Source organism: Pelodiscus sinensis, chromosome 7, assembly GCF_049634645.1.
Source record: "Pelodiscus sinensis isolate JC-2024 chromosome 7, ASM4963464v1, whole genome shotgun sequence".
NCBI lineage: Eukaryota > Metazoa > Chordata > Testudines > Trionychidae > Pelodiscus > Pelodiscus sinensis.
In genome coordinates this window covers 4,742,771-4,763,625 of record NC_134717.1, presented here as the reverse complement: position 1 = coordinate 4,763,625, position 20,855 = coordinate 4,742,771, and the positions used below count along the sequence as shown (strand labels likewise).

General features: G+C 43.4%; 1 protein-coding gene across 1 annotated transcript in view; it reads left to right on the top strand.

Annotated features, from left to right (window-relative positions):
- CNTNAP5 (contactin associated protein family member 5) overlaps nt 1–20,855 on the top strand; it is a 461,788-nt gene that overhangs the window by 365,768 nt on the left and 75,165 nt on the right. Inside the window, exons 14-17 of the mRNA XM_075933060.1 lie at nt 392–548; nt 12,139–12,266; nt 12,425–12,595; nt 15,948–16,166. Coding sequence (XP_075789175.1) covers nt 392–548; nt 12,139–12,266; nt 12,425–12,595; nt 15,948–16,166 — 675 coding nt within the window. The remainder of the gene's footprint in view (nt 1–391; nt 549–12,138; nt 12,267–12,424; nt 12,596–15,947; nt 16,167–20,855) is intronic.

Sequence of the window (20,855 nt, the reverse complement as noted above, 5' to 3'; positions counted from 1 at the left end):
AGAACATAAGAATGACCATACTGGGTCAGGCCAAAGATCCATCTAGCCCAGTATCCTGTCTGCTGACAGTGGCCAATACCAGAGTGAACACAACAAGTAATACTCATGTGATCCCTTTCTTGTCATCTATTTCCTGACAAACAGAAGCTAGGGACACCATTCCTATTCATCTTAGCTAATAGCCATTGATGGAACTAACCTACATGGATTTATCTAGCTCCTTTTGAACGTTGTTAATGTCCTACTCCTCACAACACCCTCTGGCAAGTTTTTGCTTCATAGACATAGCCTTACTGTATTGTGTCTGGCGCCCAGCTTCTTCTTAACTCAACCACTTTTAGGGCAATGCACTTACCATGGTTCTGTCCTCTTTCCCCTTCCTCTCATCCAGACGGAATACCATACGTTTGGTGGGTTGGCCGCGCCAATGAAAAACACCCTTACTGGGGGGGATCACTTCCTGGAGTTCAGAAGTGTGCATGTGGACTGGAAGAAAGCTGCCTGGATATGAGCTATTTCTGCAACTGTGATGCCGATAAAGAAGAATGGTAATTATACCAAGTCATTTGATATACTGTTCGTGTGGAGAGACGGAGGGTGGGGTACTCAAGGATGACAGGAACTGAAGCCTTTGCTCTTTTATACCTGATATAACCTGATTTGCTTCCATGTAATTAATTGTGAGATGTGTCCGCGTAAAATGTTGTCTTCTTTGAAGCACAAATTTTCATTCAAGCACATACCAGGCACATACCAGATGCAGTCTTCCAGTGGGAATAGCACATGGGGCAAAATTCTGCCATTAGTTACCACTGGGCAGATCTGAATTCTTGAAGGCTTTATTCAGGCAATCGTCTAACAGAATGCAATGAAAACCGTGACCAAGTCAAAATGTCATGATTTTAGTCCACAGACCCATAGCAGTTCTAAATTCTGAGTGCCTGTGAGGGGAGATTTTGGGCCTTAAACAATAATTATTAGCTCTAGGCAGGAGCAGAGGAAATATATCCTGTCAGACAAGTTTAATCATTTATATTTCTATGTATGCCTGGATTAGTCGATCCAAATGAAGATGGCAGAAAGACTCTTTTTGACTTCAGTGCACTTTGGATTAGATTTTATAGAAGGTTTTATTACCTATAAAGTATGTATTCAAAACCCTACGTAAACCTGTGTCTTTAATTTACTAACTCTGTTCATTGATGCTGAAAAAAAGTGACTATAAACTCTTTTTACTCTCTTTTCCCTACAAAGACTTTTAGCTGCTGACCAAGAGCTAGTCTGAATATTTTCAAATTAATTTCATACTTGTTCTGTAGAGGATTAGAAATGACAGGCATGGTTTTTGAAAGTCCAAGGATGTTTATCTGAAACATAATAAAAATAAAACCGAAAAAAAGAGATAATCCACAGATGTGAGTTGTACTGCTTTATTTGTAGAAAAAATGCATAATACTTAATAGCTCAGCAGCAAAAATAGGAGAGAAAATATACAGCATATACCATAACATGTAATTATATTTAATATCTAAATTTCCTTTTGGAAGCCCTCATTTTGGAGAAATAAAAGGACACAATAAAAGAAGGAAGAGAGCTGGTAATATGATGATACACACCCGGCTACTCAAAAGTGTTTCAAGTACCTCACTTATTGGGCAGTCACCTTGCGGCACTTAAAAGGGGCCTAATTTTCAGAGTAGAGCAGCCATGCTTTAAAGATCTGGACCTTTGGATGTCTTGGATTAAACACTTTTTAAAATCTTGCCTCTAGTAAATTTTCAGTCAATCATTTTATTTTACAAATAACCTCTATCTTGTTCCAAATATTAGTGTCACAAAAACATACACTCTAAGGCTATCATTGATGATAGTGCAGAGTTAATAAGATTAAGCTGAGGTAAAGGGGGATGACTTGATATAAGAAATCACTTGCTAAGTGAACTCAAAAGCCACGAATGGAGGTATATCGGGGAAGTAGCTACAGGCTTTGTGCTTGGAAGTAGAGAAACGTAGCAGGTGGGGTGCCTGGTTTATCTCTGGACTGTTTGGTTGACTGGTTTTCTTTTGTTCGCTCTCTGTGTACAGGTTTAGTAGCTATGGGTCCCAGTAAGCAGTGTGGTTTGCCAAAAGCCACCAGGTTCTGGTCCTTTGGGTTTTGATCAGCCCAGATGTTTGAAGTATCTGATTCATCATCCCCTCCCTAATTGTGAGGGGCAGAAGGGAGCTGAACTAAGCAGGAGAGACTTGGTAGAAAATGTCATTTGCTGGGCAAACTCAACAACTCCCAAGGCGGGGAGCTGAGAGAATGTGTGTGAGAGAGGCTTTCCTTACAGATACAGCACGACATGTGCTGTGAAGATGGGTAGAGATGGAATAATGGCCTTTATCTGCAGAGTAAAAGTACTCTATTACCTCAAGATGGGTACATGAAAACAGAGAGGTGCCTTTCCAAGTTTGAGAATCCTCCCTAAAATCTGGGGCTGTTTACTCTGAAACATTAGTGATTGAAGATTAGTAGAAACACAGTCTTTCTCGCTGGTCAAATTGACAGTGTGGGATGATTCAGCGGGGTGTTTCCTTCTTTATAATCTGTGGGTACGTCTAGACTACCGGGTTTTGTTGACAGAAGTTTTGTCGACAGTATCTGTCGACAAAACTTCTGTCGACAAAGAGCATCCAGACACATTGAGTTCTGTCGACAAAGCAAGCTGCTTTGTCGACAGAACCCTGTAGTCTAGACGCAACCCTGCAGGCAATAACACCTTCTGTTGACAGAACTCTGTCGACAGAAGGTGTTATGCCTCGTAAAATGAGGTATACCAGCGTCGACTAAACTGCTGAGTTCTGTCGACGTTATGTCAACAGAACTCAGCGGTAGTGTAGACGCTGGTATAGTTTTGTCAACAAAAGCCCACTTTTGTCGACAAAACTCAGTAGTCTAGACACACCCTGTTTGTCACGGCTGTTTCTGGGATCAGTACATATTAGTGACATTTTGAAAGCTCTCGCTCTTCATTTTCTTAATTGTATTTTCAGAGAAGGACCAAACAGTTTCATCAGGAAATAAGGTGCTCCCCTTCTTTGTCCATGCTACTTTCTAGTGATCTCATAGATGTTTGTTGTAAGGTAAAAATTCTGAGTTAGGCTATGATTTTCTGCTAAGCACCCCTTTTCTAAATTTCCAGCCTGAAGCTGACACACAAACACAGTACATGACAGTTCTCCCCCTCTTCCTCGCCTAGCCCATCGAAGAAAGGTCGTTATAGCGCTAACAACCCAGGGTGGGAGACAGGACATAACACATTCAATAGTGCTAGGAACAAATACACAATTGTCAAATACTCCTAGGCTATGTCTACACTGGCGTGATTTTCCGGAAATGCTTTTAACGGAAAAGTTTTCCGTTAAAAGCATTTTCGGAAAAGCACGTCTAGATTGGCAGGATGCTTTTCCGCAAAAGCACTTTTTGTGGAAAAGCATCCCTGGCCAATCTAGACGCGCTTTTCCGCAAAAAAGCCCCGATCGCCATTTTTGCGATCGGGGCTTTTTTGCAGAAAACAGTACTATACTGTCTACACTGGCCCTTTTGCGCAAAAGTCTTTCGGAAAAAGACTTTTGCCCGAACGGGAGCAGCATAGTATTTCCAGAAAAGCACTGATGATTTTACATGAGATCGGTAGTGCTTTTCCAGAAATTCAAGCGGCCAGTGTAGACAGCTGGCAAGTTTTTCTGCAAATCATACGATTTTGCGGAAAAACTTGCCAGTCTAGACACAGCCCTAATGTCTCTGCTTTAATTCTGGATGAGCCCCAGCAAACAGAACCAAGATGTGTTTGGAGGAAAAGAGAGACTTCCATCCCTAGTCTAATGAGGTGGTAAAGTAAACATACTCACCCTCTTGGATGTCAGTCTCTGGCTCCATTCAGCTCACAAGCCTGGATCCTGAACGAGCCACCAACTGAAGGAACAGAATCTGGACATCAAATGTGAAGCAAGCAGGAGAGTTTATTACACACACAGCGCTGGCAGACTGTCACGTCACTTGTTAGGCTCAGTGAACACTGCCAGACCATAGATTACAATTAATTATATAGGATGTTTAATAGGTGGTTCAAGTTATGGGGGAATAAGATCCTGGACCCCCGGATAGGTGCTAATTGTGAGGCAAAATAAGGGCAATAATCTAAAGGTTACATAGTGTTTTCCACCCGTAGCTTACATAATATCTTACAACAAGTATTTAAAAAAAAAAGACATCAATTATCAATTATGTGTGAAGAGGCGATGTGTCTGTCAACTTCAGGAAGGTATCTTTGCACAGATGTGGTTCCTCTGGGGATTAAAGCAGAGACATTAGGAGTACTTGATAATTGTGCATTTGTTCCTAGCATTATTGAATGTGTCATGTCCTGTCTCCCATCCTGGGTCGTTAGCTCTATGATGACCTTTCTTCGATAGGCTAGGCGGGGGGGGGGGAGGGGGGCGCCTCTACTATGTTTGTATGTCAGCTTCAGACTGGAAATTTAGAATAGGGGTTTTTAACAGAATATCATAGCCTGCCTCAGAAATGTTTACCCTACATTGTATTTCATTCTGCATTGCTCAGTACTGCTAGGAATTGAAACAAAAACGGTGGACTTGATTGAGGTGTCTCATCAGTTTTTCACCACTGTGACTCCATTGGCTTCATGGCGTTGTTCCTGATTTACAGTGGTGAAAATGCTCCTGAATCAAGCCTGATATGTAATCATGCAATAGGCATTATGGTTTGCCTGAGACAGAACTCCTCAGTTTTTTGGGACAGCTGGTGCCAACTGTCCGTTCAAGACTCGCTTGATGTACTCTAAAAGCCAGTAATGCCTTTAATTTGCTCAGGCATTTCAAAGACATTTATGTATGTATAAATGTTGATTTTATGTGCATGTTTGGAATAAGTTATATCCTCACGATGATCTCCTTACTGTGTCACATGGTGAAAGAGCTGCCTGGTGAAAGATCAGCTTTATTTTTTTTTCTTTTCATAGTTATTATTTTTTACAGAGATAAATAATTTATGTTGATTTAACTCTTGTGTTTGCCACCCGTTTTCAGGGGAGCCCTTCGGTAATTGATATTGGGGGGGAATAACCAGAATCCTCTTCCTGGGAATCCTGTCCCTTAAATTCCACATGCAATGCTTAGTTCGACCGTCCTTTACTCAGATTACGAGCAGCTGTTTTATCAAAAGCTGCTTTGGTGACATTTTGAGACTGCGCATGGGCTTCCAGACCGGCATCCTATCGGGTCATGCTAGCGCACAGGGAGAAAACGATGTCCATTTCAAATCTATTTGCATCACACGCCATAAACTGGTGTGTTCTTCTTGTTTCTTTGCTGCAAACAGAGTAAATGTAAAGGGTGATTGAGTTAAACTGTGTTTTGCCCACCAGAAAATTGAAACACTGCTCCTATTTTGTGCAGTTCTAAATTGCATATTGGTGCCTACAGGCTAACAGGGGACTGAGTACCCCTGAACTTTGCAATGCGCTTCCAAACATGGGAAATTTCATGCTTATTGAAGATTACTTCTCCGCTCCTCTGCTAAAATACCAACTCCCTGGTACATAATGAGCATTTGAATCTGAAATCTGCTGGGGTCTGAACTGTGAAGCTAGTCTACCGTACATTATGCTGGAAGGAGAAGACAGGGCTAGATGCATTTAATTTGCCTGAGTATGAAATGAAATGTGTGCTGTAGAGGGGAAAAATCAGACAACCATTCTTGTTCATTTTTAGTTAAAATCAGACTGCTTAGTGCTGCTCAGCTGCAGAGACCAACCACTGCTCCTGTAATTTCCTTTTGGGAAGCAGGCAGAGGGTTGGTTTTTTTTTCTCCTCCTAACATCAGGTCTTCACTGTAGATTAAAGTAATGGTTCGTCAGAGCAAACAGAAAGAAACAGAAAGTAAGAGAAAAGTCATGAAGAGGGGAGTGAAACCAGTGATTGGCAGAAAAAAGAATATGTATGTTGATTCTGAGTAATATCCAACCAGACAGCTGAGCCAACAGCTAATTCTGATCTCTTAGCTCATGTCTACACTGCACCGTTTTGACCATTTATCTTCTGTTGGCATACAGCCACTGCAGTAATTACATCGCTTGTGCACATCTGTGCTTTGCTGGTTGTGTCGGCGGTCTGCGTGCTCACCAGGGGTAGGTTGACACTGCAACTCTATTTCAAAATAACTAGCACTATTCTGAAATAACTTAGTCTGCGTCTACACAGCAGGCAGTTATTTCAAAATAGTGTCAAAATACTGTCAAGCTAGAAGACTTCTTACTCCAACTTCTGTAACCCTCACTGTATGAGGAATAAGGAATTTGGAGGAAGAGCGCTCTATTTCAAAATAAGTGCTGTGTAGACCCTCCCTGTTTTGAAATAAGCCATGCAATGGACATAGCTCAATTTGTGTAGTTTATTTAGAGTTAAGCCCTGCAGTGTAGACGCACCCTAAGAGCACTTATATTGCTTGTATCAGTGTGTGGCATGGTGGGATGGCGCCTGAAAGCCAGTAGCAGTCAATAGAAGCAATGCGGAGTCCACACTAACACGGCGTTGATTTAAATATACTGACCTTGACTCTACTCTGCTTGTGGATGTGGAGTTATTAAGTTAGCGGAGCCCGGCAGTTAAGTTGGCAGGAGCGATATGTAAGTGGAGAGACTTGCAAAGACGGGTTGATGTAAGCTGCTTTGCATCAACCTAGCTCCCTACTGTAGACAAGATCTTATTTGAGGAATGATATGCAGACCCTCTGTGGGTTCAGTAACAAGGTGGGTTGGAGCATAGTGCTAAGTGTGCCGTATCAGAAGGATCGTTTTAATGTCAGCAAGTCACTCCAGAGAGAGCCCCTCATGTCCCAGGCTTACTAACTTTACCCCATTGAACTTGCAGTCTATGGTTAAGACTTTCACAGTGTACAGGTATCCACAGGGGAGAGAGATTCTTAGTAGTTGACAGAGCCATACGCAGAATATGCAGTTGCATGGAGCACCGCTCAATCTTAATGTCCACCCACCCACCCCTTCCTAATCCTATTCTGTGGTTCTGCTTCCTCAGAATAGGAACTAGTTCATTTAACAGTGGAAAAAATCTTCTGGACTTATTAGCAGAACACGGAAACCCATTCAAGTGGTAATAAAACCATTTAACTGGCATTTGCAAACCCAGGTGTTGGAGAAGAAACAAGTGACCCAGGAGGGATGGGGTAAACGGAACTTTATTGCTTTTATTGCCCACGCACGTTTACCTCAGATATTCAACACAATGTCCAAGTGGCAACAACCTGGCACCAATGACACCCTTTTATCTATTTTAGTATGTTAATTCACACGTCTATCACTACTCTTCCTAAAACCTTATTTAGTAATGTTAATTACCTAAAATGAATATTAATAAGGAAGTGATGACTATTATTACACCTGCCCCTAATTACTATTTACAGAATTTCTAATTAAATCAACACTTTCCTATGCTACAAACTTTCTAAATCAGCAGGTTACAGAGATTACAAGGAAAGTAACCCTGAAATATTTATACAGCGCCAGTGAGGGTAGGCAAAAGACACAATGTTGAAGAGCAGCTGCACGCTTATCTATTTTTCTAGGGTGCAAAAACGAAGGGAAAGAGCACGTCCAAGCATAATGTGTGAGGTGGCTGAACTCCTTTCCGCTATCCCAGACCCCTATTCCAACATGTCCCAGCATCAGGTCTAGACTGTCAGTTTCTGAATTTACTGTGTTGGTCGACAGGACGTAAGTGTAAAATTTGTTTTAAAATATTTCATTAATGTGTTGCTAAAGATTATAAAATCACATCTTTAAACCCCTCCCCCCAGCTGCTGTAGGGCACGGGGCATCAGTTTAATAGTGCCAAACACATAAGACTCCCTTAATCTTAAGAAGACCTAACTCTTCAATCTAGCAAAGAAAAAAAAAGATCTTCAGTAACCTGAAGCTGCAGCTAGACAAATTCAGCCTAAAAAGGAACAACATTTTAAGAGGAGGGATAATTAACCACTGAAACAATTTTACTTGAAATCTTTAAATTCAGGTCGCACATCTTTCTACAAGATATGTTCTAGCTCATACAGAAGTTAGGGGCTTGCCACAGGAATTACTGGTGAAGTTCTGTGGCCTATAAAGCACGCCGGACTTGATGACCCCAACGGCCCCACTGAGCCTTAAAATCAATGATCTATGAAAAAGCCAAGTGAATATTGTGCATCAGGAAATGTATTAACATTTCCAGGTTTATATCCAATACCTGCTGCTTTCTACCTCAGAAGGTTTGGTTGTTACAGTCTGTAAGTTGATGCAAAAAGGGAAGAGCATTTTTGAGTCACAGGGATGTGGCCGTTCCCGGGCTCTCTGTGCTGCAGTCAATTTCTGTTGCACAGATTTCCAGTGGCTCCCCTTTCACTTCAGGACCCAGTCAAAAATCACATGATTTTAAAAGCCTTCCTGGACTTTCACGCTGTTCCTCACTCCCACACACCTTCGGGTACCAGGTCTTACACGTGCTTCAGTAGCAAGGGGAATGTTGACGTCTCACATTTCTTCCTTGCTCGTTCCTTGTTCCACTGAAAAGTACCTGGGCTCTGCATATGGCTGAAATATTTCTCTGTGGAATCCCCATAGGGCCTCTCACCTTCTACTTGCCAAATCCTTGGGGGCTGCCAGCTTCTTGTATTACAGATAGTCTCCCTAGTAACATATTCTAGTTAGCCTTGCAGAGAGATGTGCTTATTGTCAGTTGAGGCCCAGTTCTCTCAGGAAGCTTGGCATATTGCTACTCGAGCCCACTTACTTGCTTACTTTCTCTCTCTCTGGCCATGTCTATGCTATGTGGGAAGGTAGACACTAGCACGGTCAATCTTCCAGGTTTGATTTAACAGGTCTAGTGAAGACCTGCTAAATCGAACTCAGAGGGCACTTGCAGTGTTCCTGCTCCTCATCTGGAGTAAGGGAAGCCGATGGGAGTGTTTGCACCAATCAACTTCTCCCTGTTTGGACAGCGGGAAACATGACTTAAGATAGGTCAACTCCACCTATGTAAATAACTGGAGTAGCTGGAGTTGTGTTTCTTAAATTGATCACCTGCTGTAGTGTAGACCAGACCTCTCTGAGTAAGATCCATTCTTAAAAGGTAGTTACAGCCTCCAGGTTAAAGCCACTCGGGTAAGCAAAACGTGAGAGCGTCTATTACTGAATTTTATCCTCCCGACAGCTTTATGTGTTAGAAAAGCATTATGGATGGTATTTGACAGAGAGAGGACTTGAGCCAAGTATACACAGGAAATCTGTGGTGGTGCGGGTAGCAGAACTCAGTTCTCCTGTATTTTTGACCAGTGTCTTAACTATAAAGCCAGCCTTGCTTGCTTTTCTTTACTTCCCATGCTCCTGTCAGTGCTGGAAGTACCTTGTTGTCTGCAGCGCCTGCCATCGTGAAGAGCCTTGTTTGGAAAGAGTGAGCCATTTCAGCCCTCCTTGACGATGCCAGGAACTTGAGGGTGTCTTGACCACCATACCTTGCAGAATCAGGCCCTTTCTGTTTTCTTGCAGCTTGTATCCTCTCCTTGCCTGTTATTTTATCTCTCCCCTTCTGCTGTTTAATATTTACTGTACCTCACTATAATTGTTCTTAGTAAATCATTTTTGCATGCCATTGGTAAGAACAAGGATAATTAAATTGTGTTTCTTTGGGTTATTAATGATCTGCCCAATAAAAGGAATCCAAAATTTCTCTAATGGAAACCTATTATACTGGTCTGTTTCCCATGCTGTGCCTTGACATCTGCTGATGGCAGTATTTTTTCCCTCTCTGCACTATATTTATGAAAAATTGCTTTGCGTATCCGAGCTACTCAGCTTCAGACCCTCACCGGAGTTTTCATTAATATACAAGTAGAAAACATTGCAGTAGGGGGACCATATGAGAAGAAATTATATTTAATGACACCACTGCTCTCCCATCTGTCAGGACAAAATGTGAATACTGCTACCTAGAGATTACCCATTTTATGATGGTGCAGGCTGTTGGGATTCCACAGAGTGAGATTTCTGTGAATATCCTTTTATTAGTACACAGAAAGATGAAAAATGGCCCCATAATGTTCCCATCAAACTCGTTATTTGTCATTTACAGGTGAGGCTACCTGTGCTCTATTTTTAAAAAGCCCAACTGTTGCATTAGCCCTCCAATAGTGTTACTCCAGCAATTGCCCACAGAACCAAATTTTCATAATGAAGTAGAGAAGAACATTTATTTTCAATTACCAAAGATAAATTTGGAGCATAATGCACTCTCTGTTGTGTTAATGGAGTCCCATGGTGAGAGACGCCGTGTACTGAGATCGTATGTGCATGCTGAGAGGACATAAAAATCCGTTTAATAATGCAGTCGTACGTTCCATGCAAGGCTCTCGCAGTGCTTCATGCGGCTCCGTAATGGGATGAATTAACCTTCGCGTTGAAGCGGATGTGCATGCCAGTCAGGTGCATGTGCAGGACTCCGTCTCAGTGAGGCCCACTGGGCCCTGCACCTCCTCATGGGCTCCCTCCAGAGGCGTTGTAGTTGTCCCCGGTATTGTCCCCTGTATTCCCCACTTGGACAGCTTCGGAACTCCCCGTGTAGTTCCCCTCACGTTTTTTTAAACGTATTTCGCTCTTGGCTTCATTAATGCCATAAATAGCACTTCATCCACCCTTTGGTTAAGTTTCCTTTATGTTTTTTTTTCCTTTTATTCCTGATTGGCTTGTGACTTGTGGTGCTGAACTGCCAAAGTCACGAAGCACTCCTGGGCTTCAAGCACTGTCCTTCCTGTGGGCCGTGAGTTTCTAATAGTGACGCCGCACAGGTTGCTGGCTGGGGCTCAGTGAAAGACACCTCAGGGAGAGGCAGTAGAATCTGCCACTCCTTTAGGAAAGGCTTTCAAATGTCCAGGGTTCAGCACCTCCTGGAACAGGCCACAAGGCCTACCTCTGTGCAGCACTGGAGCCAGATCGCTCTGGCCGCATGCAGTCAACTGCTACTTGGCAGCAGGGGCGGCCTGTGACTATAGGCCGACTCGGCCATCACTAGGGTGCCGCCTTCAACGGGGTGCCCGAGGCGCCCGATGATGATATCACTCCATTGATGGCCGTGCAGGCGGGGGCTCCGATCGTGCATTCCGCCTGGGGCACCAGCTGCCACAGCCCATCTCAGGCCGCTCCTGCTTGGCAGAGTCTTAAGGCAGGCCCTTGGACTTGGACTCCTATCCAAGAAGAAGGGACGTCAATCTACCATTCCTGGAGTACTTTATGAAAAGACGCGCAAGACTGTTAGGAGCCATTTGAACTCTAAGAGAAGACCACAATGGAGAGAAAACGGGGAGGGGAACTCAAAATTTATAATAGAAAAAGGGGGGGGAAGTACCTGTCAATTGTAAAGCCAGTGCTTATGAGGCTAATTAAGTGGGCTGGAAGTGTCTCATATTTAGCTTTTGATATCAATGGGGTGTTGAATGTAAGGAAAGCTGGTTTTATAATGGCCCATCCAATTCAGGTCTTTGTTCAAGCCACAAGCTATGTTTTGCGAAGCTGGATGGCATACCTTAATCCAACATGAGTGTAATTCATAGGCAGCAGGTTTGAAACAGACAAAAGTACTTCTCTACACAACACACGCTTGTGGACCTCATTGTCAGGGGATGACGTGAAGGCCAAAAGTATAACTGGGATCAAAACAAGAATGCGATGCATTCATGGAGGATCAGTCCATTAATTTCTATTAGTCAAGATAGTAAGGGAAGCAAACTTGTGCACTTCATGCCCCTACACTGCTGACTGTCCACAGTTAGGACTGGTCATTGGTATGGTTCACTCAATAATTTATTTCCTCAGAAACCTCTGGCACTGGCCGCTGTCAAAACCTGGACTAGATCAAGTATTGATCTGACTCAGCATGGCCATTTTGTTGTTTTTATGACCCAAATGCCTACTAAAAATAGCTCTACAAGCTTTAAGCAAAAGCAGTCAATGCCTATCGAATCTGCTTTTGCATAAATGATGGAAATGATACAGCCTAGATTTATTTGTCTTTTCTTTTTGCTATGACCAGGACAAATGATACTGGCCTTCTCTCCTTCAAAGACCATTTGCCTGTAACTCAGCTTGTGATCACGGACACAAACAGATCAAACTCGGAGGCTGCATGGCGAATCGGGCCCTTGCGTTGCCATGGAGACAGTGAGTACCAGCTCTTTGCAATCTCCAGATGTACAGAATGTCCCATCCCCGTTGTTGTGGGGTTCTTTTTTTAAAAAATATTTAAGAAAAGGCATCTTTACATGCCTGGCTTTTGCACTTGATCAGTTAACTATAGAGAAGGTCTTTGTCTTTTGCAGGACAGTTCTGGAATGCAGCTTCCTTCAACACAGAGGCCTCCTATCTTCACTTCCCCACCTTCCATGCAGAGTTCAGCGCAGACATTTCCTTTTTCTTCAAAACCACGGCTGTGTCCGGGGCCTTCCTGGAAAACCTGGGGCTTAAGGACTTCATCCGCATCGAAATAAGCTGTAAGCATCACTGCTGAAACTCACTATAGTTGTGCCATACAACCAGTTTAGTGGGAAAGTGAGGAGTAAGCACGGATGTCTTTATAACGTGCAGCTTGCCTACAGATAGGATGAGATGATCTCTGGAGAGTAAGGGTTCCTTTGTTTCTTAGGCAGTGGACTAGACTGGAGGAGATTGGGTTTCACTTCCCTTCACTGACACAGTGACCTTCAGCCAACCTTCTTGAACTCTGTGTCCTCCAGGTTGCCATGTTCAAAATGGAGATTTATAAAAACAAAACAAAACCCTTTTGTCCATTTATCCTGTAAATTCTTTGGAGCATTCTGTTACTACATGAATGTGCAGCACCTAGCATAATGGGTCTCCTCTCTCATTTGAAACCTATTACTGTTTCTAGAATGCTAATCTTAAACAGTTAGGGTACATTAATTGTGTATCTTATTTTGGCTTTTGGTGCTGTCTACATAGCAGGAAGTCAGAGGCACAGCACTTTTCCTCTGACTTCCCTTACTCCTCGTAAAATGAGGGGTTACAGGAGATGGAGTAAGAAGTCCTCCAGCTCGACATTGCTTCGACGACATGTCGAAATAATTGCTTTCTGTGTAGATGCAGACTACGTTATTTCAGATGAACGCTGCTGTGTAGACACAGCCTTACAATAATTCCTATTATTATTCATGTTACATTTCAAATGAGGGGATGCCATTTCACTGTTCCTGCTTAAATCCATGCCAGTAACACAACTAATCCTCGAGTGCCATGTTTATCATTTTAACCCCTTCATGGATGGGGACCAATGTGATGACTTGACATTTTTGCACCTCCCAAGAAATTGATAGTATGAAATGAGTTGCCTAATCCTTCTCCGCTCTAGCATAAAACACTCTTGGACAACGACAATTAGTGAGAAAGCAGTGATGGCTAATGAGGTGAGTGCTCACAACAAGTATGGTGAGGGGTCTAACATATGCTGAGAGCCATTAATGGTCTTGTTAGACACCACAAAGCCCACTCAGTGGTTGAATTGTAATTACAGCTCAGTTTATAAATGGGGAAAAACAGCAATAGCTAATTGGTAGGTTTAACCTCTCCCTTATTCCGCTGATTTGCAATGTTAATAGGGGGAAAGTGTTGTGGCTTTGAAGTGAAATAAGACCCCTCTGTTCCCAAATCTGTCAGGACGAGGAAATGCGGTATTGAGTGCCATCCATTTTATAAAATGGTTATAATAACCTCAGCATAAAATTTAATAAAATAAGGCCCCAAGGCCCTTCGATTCATTAAACCAGTGGTAAATGTCATGGTGCATTATCACAAGGTAATGAGGTATGATTTAGTGTTAATTGCACATCAAAGTCCAATTTGGATGTACTTCAGTGTACTGTATATCATTCTCAGGGACGTGAAAAAAAAAGACAGTTTGACATTAACTGTGACAAAATACTGCAAACCACTTAGATGCTTATTTAGCAAATTGTTTCATTGGCGAGTGCCAAACCGTACCCTCGCAAAGTAACTAGTTATTGAAAAGTTGGGAAACTTGGAGTCAGTCTCTCCTTTTTCACCTCAACTCCTCATTAGCAGCATCTTGTACATCGTGCAGCCAGATGGAATTCGTAGCCTGGAGGGCTTATGTGGAGAAAGCTCCAAAGACCAGCTGCTTGGAAAGGAATTGGCCTTTTAGCAGAGGCAGAAGCTGAGAATAGATCTTCACCTATCCCCACGGAACGTTTTCACACTCAAGTACCTGAGCAACAACTTCCAAAACCGGCTCTATCCAATTTGTTGGACGTGAAACAACAGGGTTCTGTGACTTGTCAATCCGCTGTCTTTCTGTTTGGCATGCAGTTCACAAAGCCGGCTTTTGTTTCCCTAGTCACTGGTGTATGCAGGAATTTAAGGAGAGGGATATATTCAGGAACAATAATATCAAAGACTTCTGGTCCAAGCCTGCGCTTTTTAAAACCATTGGAATTTTCGTTGACTTCCATCAGGACAAATTGAACCACTTTATGTCACTGCCTTCCTGATTATGCTTCTGTCTCTCAGGGCATGTGTACACCACTGAAAACAAAACAAAAACCCTAAAAAAAATCCTCCATGGCAGTAAGTCTCAGAGCTCAGGTAAACTGATTCCAACAGAGGGATTTTCACTGCAGGGCTAGCCATAGCAGTTTAGATGTTTCTGCTTAAGCAGACACCTGGGCTGCGTTTAGACTGGCATGATTTTGTGGAAATACTTTTAATGGAAAAGATTTCCGTTAAAAGTATTTCCGCAAAAGCACATCTAGATTGGCACGGATGCTTTTGCGCAAAAAGTGCTTTTGCGCAAAAGCATCCATGGCCAGTCTAGATGCGATTTTGCACCAGAAAGCCCCGATCGCCATTTTAGCCATCAGGGCTTTTTTACGCAAAACAGTTCTTCCCTGTCTACACTGGCCCTCTTGTGCAAGTATTCTTGCACAAGAGGGCTTTTTCCCAAGCAGGAGCGTGAAAGTATTTGTGCAAGAAGCATTGATTTTGTACATTACAAAGTCAGTGCTCTTGTGCAAATTCAAGCGGCCAGTGTAGACAGCTGGCAAGTTTTTGTGCAAAAGAAGCCGCTTTTGTGCAAAATCTTGCCAGTCTAGACACACCCCTCAACAGGTTTCAGAGCTCTGTTCCAGCTCAAAGAGGAATGTTTATACTGCTGTTTTCATTCTCTTAGTGTGAGTCCAGTGATTCCAAATCAGTTGACCTGGGCTTTAAGACTCACTGTTTCTTGAGGGTTTTTTTTTGGGGGGGGGGCAGGGGACAGTTTGATAATCCTTAGGATCCATTCATATCTCAGCATATGCAGCCTATGCCCCTCTGCTCTGGGAGAGTCACTTAACTCCTGTGTCTTATTATATTTACCCCGCTAGCAGGGTCACATCGACGCCTGTGATCGAATACTTTGAGCAGACACAGCACACCACACCCTTAAAGCCCCATTTCCTGCTGCGGTCTTTCATTAAGTGTGCCTTTTCCAGCTGGTGGCATCACCCATGCAGGGTGGAAACTGTAACCGCCAATGGCATACATTTGTGGAATGACTGGCGTCTAAGTGGTTAACTTTCCAAAGGGGGATAGACTAGCTTTCCTGGGGCACCACCATTGGCATAGCAATAAAACCGGGCATAGTCACTGAATCCTCAGCCATGTGTGTTCCCAACAGAGACCAGGCAGCGAGCTGTGGGATTTATGTCTAGGCTGCCATGTTATTTGCTAGCTTGATCGTGAATGGAGCGTCCATTTATAGAATATACTTTCATGTCAAAACCAGATCTTTAATTCCACCTTTCAGCTCTTCCTCACCCTTGTCTATTCCAGCCCCTAAGGAGATCACCTTCTCCATAGATGTTGGGAACGGACCTATGGATGCTACAGTGCAGTCTCCCACGCCTCTGAATGACAACCAGTGGCACTACGTCCGAGCCGAGAGGAACCTCAAGCAGACCTCTCTTCAAGTGGATAACCTGCCGAAGAAGATTCTGGAGGCACCTGCCGAGGGGCGTTTCCGTTTGCAGCTTAACAGCCCATTCTTTGTAGGTAGGGTCCATTTAACCCGTATCGTTGATATTTGCAACGGTTGTCTGTCGTAAACCAGTTACACAACTTCTCTAGCCACTGAGATTGGGCATTTTGGCAGGAGTGCGCACTTGTCCCAATCAGGCTTATCAGTTGACAAGAGCAAACGAGACAAATGCCGAATTTTGTAGAAATATAAGTGGTGTGTGGAGGAACGTGATGGGGGGAGAGGCAATGCCAGCCACGTGGGGGGGTGCCACGGTGAGCGCAGGAGGCTGCAGGTCTCCAGTGAGCTTTGGGTGGAGGAAGAAGGGGTGGCAGTGGTCAGGTAAATGGCTTGTGGCATCCCTATTTTCCCTTGAACAAATATGGCCACCCTATGCATGGTCCAAGTCTCAGCCTCCAGAATTAGGCTTAAACTCTGATTTCCTCAAGTATCTCTGTCGGTGGAATTCTCTATTGAGCAATATCTGAATGTTTCTAGTTCTGTAGCTTTTTACTATCCGCTTCCTGTGAGGATCCGCTTCCTGTGAGGATTAGGAACCGAGCCCGGTTCCTTGGACACACAGGTGATGTAGCATGTTTCTATCCCCTAATGAGAGGGGTATAATTTGTGGAGGCAGGTTTCTGGGACACACATACACATAGTTGCCAATAATCTGCAATCGTTCTGTAAAATCTCCTCATTCCGGCAAACGTTCCTGCCAGTAAACTCATTTGTGAGACTATCCCTGTAGAACAAGCCCTAAAGGCCTATGAACACAGGCAAAGCAAATATGTAAAAGGGCCAGCAGCCACATTTTTGTTTGCAGATTATTTTTTACGGTATTTGCCAAGCTCTCATACAACCAAACTCTCACTTCCGGGCTTAGTTGACCCGGCTTCTTTTTGGGAACAAAAAAGGGGTCAACTTTCCCCTTTGCATTCCTTGTGCACCAGCCAGACCCTAGCCATCACAAAACTCCCCTTTGAGATGGGAAGGGGTGGTGGCACACTCCTTACTCAGGGCTGTGTATAAAAGATGTGTTCTGGCCTTTTAATAAACTCTATTTAGCTGAAATGCCTGGATAGTCTAACTTCACCCCTGTATCCAATTTTATGGGGGGAGGGATAGCTCAGTGCTTTGAGCATTGGCCTGCTAAACCCATGGTTATAAGTTCAATTCTTGTGGAGGTCATTTAAGAAGATGGGGCAAAAATTTGTCAGGGATGGTACTTGGTCCTGCTGTAAGGACAGGGGACTGGACTGGACTCAATGACCTTTCAAGGTCCCTTCCAGTTCTAGGAGATAGGCAATCTCCATTATAATAAAAATAAATGAGGATTTTGTCCATGAGAGATTTATAAAAAGAGCATCCAGTGCAACGGAGATTCTTCTGTGTGGGACGACCTTATATTAAAAAACAGATTGACCACTAACCTAGCTATCGTTATTTCTGCATGATTTTGCCATCGTAGGAGCTAAGACATATCAAGATCGAACCCTAATACAGGGATGGGCAATAATTTTTGACAGGGGAACCACTCCAAGGGTTTGGAAAGTGGTTGAAGACCGCACTCTTCCATTATATGAATGGAGGAGATGTGGGGTTTGGGATGGAGGTGGGGTGCAGAAGGGAGCTTGGCGTAAGGGATTGGGGTGCAGGAGGGAGACTGGAGTCTGGGAGGGAGTTGGGATGAAGCAAGCTGTTGTGACCGAGGGCAGTGGACTGGTGTGCAGGGGTTTGGAATGTGACCTAGGATAGGAGGGGATTGTGATCTGGGGCAGGAGATGTGGGTGTAAGAGGGGGACAGAGGGTTTGGTTATATTGAGTGGGTGGTGGGGGGACAGAGAGTTGGGGCAGGAAAGGGCTGGGATGCCAGAAGCAGGCTGTGGCCAGGAGACTTACTTGCCAGCTGCCAAACCAGCCTGCCTGCCTGCAAAGCTTAAAATGTTTCCAGTCAGCCAGCCTGCTTGCCGGGCCGTGTGTTTCATGAATAACTGAGCTGAGGAGAGGGGGCGTGATTCTTCTTGGCTGCCTGTTACTCCAACAAGCAACTCGCATTGGCTGGGGTCTACCAGAAACCAGCCAATGGGAATGTGCTGGGGGTGAGGCAGCTCCTAAAACTTCCCCAATTTTAAAACAGAAACCGAGCCCTGCCGCTGGGCTCCCCGCTGCTTCCGTGGGCCAGATCCTGTGTCTTGGCGGGCTGGATCTGGCCTGCCAGCTGTATTTTGCCCAAGCCTGCCTTAGTAGTTTTCAACAAGAAGGAAATTTACTGAAGATCAGAGGGCCCATGTAAGACTGCCACAATGTAAGACAGCCTTAAAAGGAAGTTGAGCTTAGCTCCCACCTGTGACAGCTCTCCTTGGCTACGGGTAATGGGAGTTAGCAGCCAATGGGAGTGGCAGAGAGCAGAAGACCAGGACAGAATCTCTCACCACTCCCATTGGTTGCAAACAGCGATCTGCAGCCAATGGGGGCAGTGATCATCTGATACTTGCAGAGGCGCAGGGAAACAGAGAGGGGTGTGTGTGGGGGGGGTGAAACTAACCCTGGTGGACCGGATCCAGATCATGGACTGGTATTTGCCCATGCCTGAGTTAAGCCTGAGTTAATGTGCAATTCACAAGACCATGGCCAGGGGTGTGTAGCCTTATAGGCAGTGGAAAGGCACCTCTGGAACCTCACCCTGAAAAGAAGAAAAAAAAAAAGAGTGAAAAGTTGATGCCAAGTGATTTTTGACTGGCTTAGAAACATCCTCTCTACAGGACATTTCATCTCACCTTGTGGACCTAAGCTGTGCAGGTGGGTTGGGGTTTTCTACATAGAAACATAAAATGTGCCAGACTGGATCAGACCTGTCATCCATCCCATCCAATATCCTCCCGCCAGCTCCAAACGCCCTAAGGGAATGTGGAAGAAACCTGAGATAGACGGATGTGAGACTCCCTCCCGGAAGGACTCATGGTAACTCCTGATACAAGACCTGAATCGTGGGGAATGAATTTTCTCCCATCTGAAAAAAAATCCCGAACAAATTAATAAACCACATGAATTGTAAAAGGAATGAAGTAGCTCTTATAAGATATAAGAAATAAAAGTAAGTTTTTCTTCACACAGCGCACAGTCAACCTGTGGAACTCCTTGCCAGAGGATGTTGTGAAGACCAGGACTTTAACAGGGTTCAAAAAAGAGCTAGATAAATTCATGGAGGTTTAAAGAGACTAGTTAGGTGTGGTCATATCTTTTACTGGATACACTTCTGTAGTGAGAGAGAGGTTTTCTCTCTGACCCACAGAAATGGGTTCAATAAAAGATGTGACCACACCCACCATCTATCTAATATCCTGAAAACAACATGGGCAACAACAACAATGCATACAAGTTAAGATTAAAGGGCTTGTTTTTTCTACTTCTGCAGTGCTCTGTTTAGCAGTTAAGATTAAGAGGTTGCCACGATTGGTATGCACTTGCTTAATTAATAATCCCTGTATCTGACATGATTTGCTGTTTAAAAAATTTCAAACATTTTAAAATTAATCTTCCTATTTTATTTAATTTAAAGGCAGCATTTAATTTCCATGAAGGAGATGGCTAGTCATCAAGATTTAATATCTTTTCTTTTTATCCCCCCCTCTGAATCAATTCAAGTATTTTGCAATTCTCATAAACAAGACTCAATGTCAATGTTTAATTTAGTTTATTTATCTTCTGGACGTATTTATGGATCCTGCTGGGTGGAAAGCATATATTAATCTAAGATACTACTATTATGAATAACAAATGTGGATCCAATGTAGCTTTCCAATTATAATTTCTTCTGTACCTGTAGAGATGTTAGTAAAGACAGAAGAGAGGTGACAAAGTCTTTCATCTTACAAGTTTAAATTTAAACATGGCCTTGAATTCTGAGGTTTAAGATTAGTTTTTAATGGCCTTCAGAAATTGAGCAATTGTGGACATGGGGAGATGTTTACATGAAATATATTTGATTACAGTGGAGCTATGTCAGTTTACACCAGGTAAGGTTTTAATCTTCTATGTCTACCCTACATTATTCTGTTACTTACCATACATAACTCTTGGGACACATCCTGCCCTCCTACCCCATGGAAACCTATGCTTTTAGGATTATAAATAGTCGAATGAATTGACTTTTATGGTTTTTGTGGTGTTTGGCTTAATTTCACTCTGTACGATAGCTATTGCCTACTGATATTTATGAAATTGTCTCAATGTGGAAATGTTGAGCAAAGCCTTTGTCAGAAATGTTACTAGGACTATTAGTGATATTTAGCTGAGATTTGGCAGTTGGCCTGAGTCACTGCTCTGGAGATGCCATTGTCTTCTGCAGAAAGGAAGTGTCTGCTATGCTGGGAATCCTCTCAAAATGACCCATTCCGAGGATGTCTTTCAGAAACAGAGATGTGGAACCCTCCCCCTGTTAGTTTGAGTGGAGTGTTAACCCTGGAGACTAATGATCACACACAGTGTGTCACAATTGTTAACATGTTCCACTGCTGATTATTTCAGCACAATAATCCACCCACTCTGATATCTCGAGTAGCATTGAAGGATGGCCCCACCAATATATTTCTCCAGTTGGACTCCCGAGCTTTGCATGTTCTGGAGCATCAGTTCTTTTATAAGATTTATCCTAGAGTTCAGTTCTCAGTTTATTCTTTTTGTCTGGCCAGTGCAGTTGATATGGTTTCATATCCAGAGAC